The following is an 8,060-nucleotide window of genomic DNA, read 5'->3' on the forward strand; positions in this document are numbered from 1 at the left end:
ACGTATATTATGTTCACTTACCAGGAGACCTGCGCGTCTCCTTATTGATAATACCGCTGAGATTTGCATGTCCCGTGTTATGACATTTTATTCTAAATGCCTGAAACCTGCGTGTTTCCCACTGCTTATTTACTGCACATTCTATATGTCATGTTACTACCTTAATAAAAAAAAAAGATTTACAAAAAAAACAAAGGCTTTGTTTTCTAATCTATTGCCCTGTTCACACGGACATACCTCCCAGAGCTGTGAATTGTCAGCTCCTGAGCCAAGAAAGTGATCATTTGTTTCACAAGGAGCTGTAGGACACTGCGCAGCCATCACTCGCAGTGACAAGTGTTATTCAGCTGTATCCCATTTTTGTCTATACCCATATCTGTATTTGAGGTTCATTTGGGGGAAACCTCTTGGGAAGCTGTATCCATCTTATACGCAGTTAAGTACCTCTGCATATTCCTACCATTGAGTTGGTTAGGTGTACTTGTGTATATATTTTTTTTTTGTGTATTTTTTCTTTTTCATACAAGTATTAGTATCATTACTGATATTTATAAAGCACCAACATATTTCATTGCGCTGTACAATCAGGGAAGACAATAAAATATAGACAAACTGACATTTATAGCCCTTTCATACAAAGTACTAAGCATGAGACAAGAGGGAGCAGGGGGACATTTAACCCCTTAAGGACACATGACGTGTGTGACATGTCATGATTCCCTTTTATTCCAGAAGTTTGGTCCTTAAGGGGTTTAACCCCTTAAGGACCAAACTTCTGGAATAAAAGGGAATCATGACATGTCACACATGTCATTGGTCCTTAAGGGGTTAAAGACAATGGACAGGAGAAACAAAACATGTGGAGTTTAAAATTGAAGTTAACCCAATAGATGGTATGTCCCAAGAAATGGAATAATCACCTGTACAGTAAATAGTAGCAAACTGCATGTACAGAAAACAGCACTAAAAAAGTAACAGTAAAGAGTAAACAATAGTAGAAAGAAAGAAAAAAAAAAAACCTAAATATTTAACCACAAAAGGCAGAATAGTGGTGCTTTAGTTTGCTCAGAGCTTGTTATTGCTGGTAAAAACGGGGGATTATTGCTTGAATGTAAGGAAGACCTTTAGATGGGATAGAAATATAATAAATAATATCTCTCTCTCTCTCTCTCTCTCTCTCTCTCTCTCTCTCTCTCTCTCTCTCTCTCTCTCTCTCTCTCTCTCTCTCTCTCTCTCTCTCTCTCTCTCTCTATATATATATATATATATATATATATATGTCTTATTCACTTGTAGTGAATTGAATCAATTTTAATCAAAGGCAAGCAAATTTTATGCTTAAAGGACCACTATAGTGCCAGGAAAACACACTCGTTTTCCTGGCACTATAGTGTTAGTAGGACCCCCCCACCCGCCAGGCTCTAGGGGGAGGAAGGGATTAAAGGCTTACCTTTCTCCAGCGCCGGGCTCCCTCGGAGCTGGGGACTCTCCTCCCTTTTCTGCCGAATACGCATGCGCGGCAAGAGCCGCGCGCAGTCAGTCTATAGTCTCTCTGAAACTGCTATGTTTACAGCAGGCAGGGTTAACCCTTGATGGACCTGGCACCCAGACCACTTCATTGAGCTGAAGTGGTCTGGGTGCCTATAGTGGTCCTTTAAATAGCCAAACTAGCAGATTAAAAAAAATCCCACGTCAGCTAATTTGGCCTAGTAATTTGGTTACAGTTTACCACAATATGAATTTATGAATAAAACCAAACGTTTTCTTTTCTCCTCTATAAAAGGAAGTTAGACAGGGGGTAAAAAACAACCCACAAAATGAAAAAAACAAACCCAAAAATCTTTGAACGTTAAATGGCATTGTAAAGCGTAGCAAGGCATTTTTTATATTTCCAAATTGCTGTACTTGCGACTCCTGACTTGCCACTCTAGTTGTGACATCAGGTTGTTGACAAAACGCACCCCTTGTTTTATGATAGCTGAGTTTTGCGTAGTCTTTCATAAAAAGAGCATTTTAGAGATTTACTAAACCGTTAATGATGGAAAAATGAAAATAATACTTCAGAATTTACCGTCAAATGGCCAAGTGAGGGCCGGTAGTAGAGCTGGAGAATTTTTCCAATGCCACCATTTTGGCCTGAATGTTGCAATTTGAATGTCTGAGACTGGCCTGGGTTCATAAGGTCAGGATTCAAGACACCTGCGTGGATGTTGGTCAGATAAGTGGTATTTGTGAGTAGAGTAGACCTACTAATGGTCTCCCACAAGGATTAAGGGTAAACTAGAAAAGATACAAAAAACAGACATTTACTTATATGTTAAAAAAAAAAAAGGCTTTTATCTTCTTTTAATAGCCATACCGAAATACGTGCATTGTCTTGCCTCACTAAATTTGCTTACCACATTTCAGTACAGTGTGCCTGCTGTACTCCTTTGTTCTATATCATGATACAGTTTCTCTGCAGTGTGCAGAGGGGCAGAGAATGGCTTGGGCTAATTCTATTCAGCTATTATATTAAAAAGCACTCCATTGCCCAAATAAGGGCAAACAAGGGTACACAATTAAAGGGCCGTTTTCGGTTGAAATCTGCACTTTGTAAAATGACAAGGGGAAAAAACAAAAAGTTCACACATGAAGCACTTCAGTAATCTAAAGTGCTTTAGGCGTGAGGAGTGTTCCATTAAAAATGAAACCATGACCGTTGACATTGTTGTGTGGAAGTAAGCACAGGAACTGTAGTTATTAATATTGAATTTCACAGACCTTTCATAGCCTTCTACCAATTTCCATACAAATACCATGATGTTTATAAACAATATAAAAATTTGACATAACGATTGGAAATGTAAAAACTCCCAAACAAGTAATGAAAAAAAATATATAAAGTTAGATGACTATACGTAGTATTTGGTTTTCAATTTGTAATGTGACCGGTCAAGCTCAACAATTGGAGGAAAACTTTGTTACACTTTCCAATGGCTAAAACACCAAGAAAGACAGACTAAGCCCTCTAGCTCTTGCTAAGATAAATGATATTTTGCAGGGCTATTGACCACCCCGTACTAAGGCAACAGATCATTATACCTGGTAGGAGTTTAACTTGTCTTTCTTTTTTTTGGTTGCATGTAGGCACAACGAGTTTGACTTTATTTCTGGGACTCGGATGAGAAAACTTGCCCGTGAAGGAGAGAATCCCCCAGAAGGCTTCATGGCTCCCTTGGCATGGAAGGTGTTAACAGATTACTACTGTTCGCTAGAAAAAAACTATTGATCTGAAAGCAACGGAATTATGGAAGCAATAGCCTAGTTTTTTTTTTTTTTTTTTAAATGAGATTATGCGCTAATTTAGAAAAAAATGTATTTTATAGCTTTTAACACATTTTAATTGCTTTTTTGTACAAGAAAAAAAATAAAAATAGTATACCAAGTTAAAAGAAATATAAGATGTTGGTCAAATGTAATAAGACGAATCCTCGCAGATAGCCTTATGTTGTGTAAACACAGCATTTGTACACTATGCACAAGCAAAGTATTTGGTTTATAAGTCGACATCTAAACCGTGCTTCCAATTAAATACATTTGTTTGAGGCAGTCAGTATAAAAGTTAAAGGAGTACAGTATAAAATGTTTGATATATATATATATATTTTTTACCCTAAAAAAAAACAACTTTCACCTAATTGGCCCACTCATGTTAATCTATAGTCTATCCTACCTTCAATTCGTGTGCCTATTAATTAAATAACACAAGTTAGAGGGGCTTTAACAAGTTCAGGGTAAAAGTTGTTGCAAGAAAGAAGTTAGGAACAAGCAAGTGTCACATAAATTCTATTTGCAAAAATGTAAAGCCTTTTATACATCGCTCAATCATAGAACTCTAATAATTGCTCCATAAAGTCTTCTGTATAAAGAAGTTTGTAAAATTGAGTAATTACTGTGAAAACCAATTACATTGCCCCATCAGTGATCCCCAATGTAGTGTTTCAAATATGATCCACTACTCTGTTATTTAACCCCTTAAAGACCAAACTTCTGGAATAAAAGGGAATCATGACATGTCACACATGTCATGTGTCATTAAGGGGTTAAAGCCATTAATTTATTTTATTTTTTTGGTGTGTGTTTAAGTTTATGGATATGCCCACCAGAAGAACCACTGGTTGAGCTGTCTGGAGAAACATTGTAAAGAAATCTGTGGAATTTTAATTAAATGTAAAACTAAGCTTAAGTAAAGCAAAAGAAATAATGAGATTTGTGTTTAAATATTTCATTTGAAGTTTCTAATCGAAAACTGTGCAATGAGAGGTCCATTTAAACAATTGCTGCCCTGCCTCAGATTATTTTATGTCCCTACAAGATGCTTGTAGCCGCCCAAAGAGAGTAATCGCGGGACCTTTTGTTTGTGACATATTCCCTGCTAACAGGTTTAATGCACATTAGAAACACAAGCACAAGACCTCAAAAAAAAAACCAGCAAACTTTTTTTGCTACATATCCACACGAAAAATTTAAGGTACAAGCATTCCACCATATTTTTTATCCCATTATAATTAATAAATGATTTTCCCAGCACTATTGACAAGATGGAAATTGAATATAGTTATTTTAGATTTAAAAAAAAAAAAATTGTTTACACTATTAAAATTATATGCACAATTATCTATATATTTAATAGAACATTTTATGGATCATTTTTGCAGTTTTTCATGAAATGTGAAGACAAATTAATTTGATAATAATGGACCAAATTTGTATCATGTAGAATAGATCGTTATTGAAATTATAACTGCTTCATAGTATACTTTGAGTAGTCTAGAGGTGTTTGTGTATTAAACAACAAATTATTATTAAAAATAAATTATAGTAGAGCTGGATACACTACTCAAAGTAAATTATTACAGGCCTAAATTGGTGTAGAAGAGATTAAACAGATGTAGTTTTAGAGGAGGCAGTGAAGTGAATAAGCCTCTAGCAATTAAACTACAACCACAATACTTATCTGCAGTTAGCAAAGCATTATGGGTATTCCAGTTTAAGTGACCAGTCTATAAGGATGCAGAACATCAGTCATTGGCAGGAATTGTAGGCAATATAAAAAAAATGTTTTTGTTTTGTTTATAACTTTAAAGGATTTGCAATTGATTTTTATGTATAGTATTTTGATTACATTTAAATTTGTCATTTTATATAAAAAAATAAATCCAAATCTATTTATTAAAGACGAAGCAGGACTTGTGTATTTTTCTTTTAGACATTGTTTGTCTCTGTAATAGTGATATGCATATCAACTCACAATATTACATTTCTGTATTTACTTGATGACCCTGTATGCATGCGCAACTTTTCATGAAACACTGCACATATCACGATATTTAAAGGGACACTATAGTCACCAGAACAACTACAGCTTATTGAATTTGTTCTGGTGAGTAGAATCATTACCTTTGAGGCTTTTTGCTGTAAACACTGTCTTTTCAGAGAAAATGCAGTGTTTACATTACAGCCTAGTGATCACTTCACTGGCCACTCCTTAGATGTCTGTTAGAGATCCTTCCTGGGTCATGGCTGCCTAAAATGCATCCAGACATTCAGTGTCTCCTCCCTCTGAATGCAGACACTATTCATCTCTATTCATCTCTATGAGGAGATGCTGATTGGCCAGGGCTGTGTTTGAATCATGCTGGCTCTGCCCCTGATCTGCCTCTGTGTCAGTCTCAGCCAATCCTATTGGGAAGCATCGTGATTGGATCAGGCTACCACTTCTGATGATGTCAGCGAGTAGTGGGCAGGTCTAAAGGAAACATGGACACACTACACAGCTTCAGGCTTGAATTCAAGTAAGATTGTACTTTATTTTTAGAGGCATGAGGGGACCAGGGTGGCTAGATGGTGGTTTTAACCCTGTAGGGGCAGGAATACATGTTTGTGTTCCTGACCCTATAGTGCTCCTTTAATGTTGCTGCTGGTCGTGTGTTTCCACCTTCAGAAGTGTGATTAGCCAGCACAGAATGAGTGTTCCTCTGTGGCTCATTAGTTCTGTGAATATTCCACTAAGCTGATATTCTCAGCCAATGAATGACTGTCAGGAGCTGCAGAAGGGCTGTTGGGTCGAACCAGGTATGAAGCATACTATTGCAAAAAAATGTAATTAATTTTTTTGCCCCTAGCTCAAATCTCTAGGTGTACAATGTTTCAAGCAGAAATGTACAGATTCCTTCATCATGACAGCTTCTAAAAGCTGTACTATAACAGTTTGTCCTGTAATTTCACTCTGATAGATTTAAAGTAACACTATTGTTGCCAGAATCATTACAGCTTAAAGTAGTGGTTCTGGTATCTATAGTCTGTCCTTGCAGGCTTAGGACTATAAACGCTGCCTCAGAGAAAAGTGAGTGTTTACATTGCTGGCTAGTAACACCTCTAGTAGCAGTCACACACCTCTAGTAACAGTGCTTCCTACCTCAGTGCTCTGCATGGAGAAGCTGAATGCTCTTCAAAGATGCAGACTGACACAATGCAGCATTTTGCCGTGCATGCGCAGTAGCCTCATTTCTTATGAGAAAACATTGGATTGGCCGAGATCATCAAGATTGTCGTGGCAAGGGAGAAAAGGTGAGTAAAACTTTGTTTTCCAGCACTATGGTGTCAGAAAATACAGGTTTGTGTTCCTTCACGTAGTTAGTATCCCTCTAATGGCCGCCACAAGTGACATGTTCAGACTAATATGCCTCAATCATTGCCGATGCGCCTCTAGTGGCTGGCTGGCTTAACCTCAGATGTAAACATAGCAGTTTCTCAGAAACTGCTATGTTTACATCAGGCAGGGTTAACCCTAGAGGGACCTGACCCGCAGACCACTTCATTGAGCTGAAGTGGTCTGGGTGACTATAGTGTCCCTTTAAATACATTTATATTTCATTTTACTGTAAAACAAAGATTAACAGTAATCTTTGGCGACATCTTGTGGCTAAACTCTGTATTACAATTGTAATTTGTTTCACTCATTAATAGGAATATATATATATATATATATATATATAGTTTATTCCATATATATATATATATGGGATCGTAGTTGTTCTATATAGACCTATTCCTATTCGTGATTAAAAAGCTTCTGAGACAGTCAAATCCCTGTGTCTAGTCCCACCAACTTGAAAAGTCACCAGCCGCCACTGCAATTAATATATCAAGAAATAAATTAGAGATAATGGACGTATGAAATGCTATCACCAGCATACCTAATATGAGGTCTGCTAAAGAAGAAGATACATTAATGGTTGGTTCTAAACTTCCACTAGCAATAATGTTTAGATCAAATATTCTACGTACATTAAAGGGATACTATGAGTGCCAGTAATAAAAAACTATATTCCGGGCATTATAGCTCCCTCTGCCTTTACTTACCTAAAACACAGAGCTGATATCCCTCTGCACTGTGTCACGGCTCTGCCTCCTCCTCTGTCCTGCAATGAGCGGGCGCTAATGCGCACGTGCAGCAAATGCTGCACGCGCATTAGACCTTCCCGTAGGAAAGCATTGAATCAATGGGGAAAAATCTGACGCTGTATGTCGTCATGCTGAACGTGAGGACCTCCAGCGTCAGATAAAGGACCAGAGGTCCGTTTGGATCCAGTGGCTGTCTGGGAGACAGCCACTAAAGGCAGACTTAATGCTGCAATGTTAACAATGCAGTTTCTCTGCAGTGCTAAATGCATTAGGGACACTGTACCCAGACCACTACAATAAGCTGAAATTGTCTGGGTGCCTATAATTTCCCTTTAAAAACAGGGTGGCAGGCTACACTAGGCACTTCAGTCAATAATGTTCGAAAGTGTTCTATTAGAAAATTAAATAAGCTACATTAATAGACAAAAAATGTGGCACTGAACATTATGTAATTTATTTTTGGAGTGTTTGGCAGAATGAATACAATTTCTTTACAGTATGTAATATTTTTAAAAGTAAGCTGGGTCTAAATTAATTGAAAGGGGATACCAGTATTCTCCGTAACAGCAGGAGTAGTCAAGAGAACAGGAAGTCCTCAAGGTATTCCTAAT

General features: G+C 37.3%; 1 protein-coding gene across 2 annotated transcripts in view; it reads left to right on the forward strand.

The window, feature by feature from the left end:
- Window positions 1-3,966, forward strand: part of PAPSS2 (3'-phosphoadenosine 5'-phosphosulfate synthase 2) — a 61,946-nt gene extending 57,980 nt beyond the window's left edge. For both annotated transcript variants that reach the window (XM_063434122.1, XM_063434123.1), the window contains one exon: window positions 3,130-3,966. In XM_063434122.1, coding sequence (XP_063290192.1) covers window positions 3,130-3,271 — 142 coding nt within the window. In that variant the 3' untranslated portion in view covers window positions 3,272-3,966. The remainder of the gene's footprint in view (window positions 1-3,129) is intronic.
- Window positions 3,967-8,060: the final 4,094 nt, after the last annotated feature.

This window comes from Pelobates fuscus, chromosome 10 (assembly GCF_036172605.1).
Source record: "Pelobates fuscus isolate aPelFus1 chromosome 10, aPelFus1.pri, whole genome shotgun sequence".
NCBI lineage: Eukaryota > Metazoa > Chordata > Amphibia > Anura > Pelobatidae > Pelobates > Pelobates fuscus.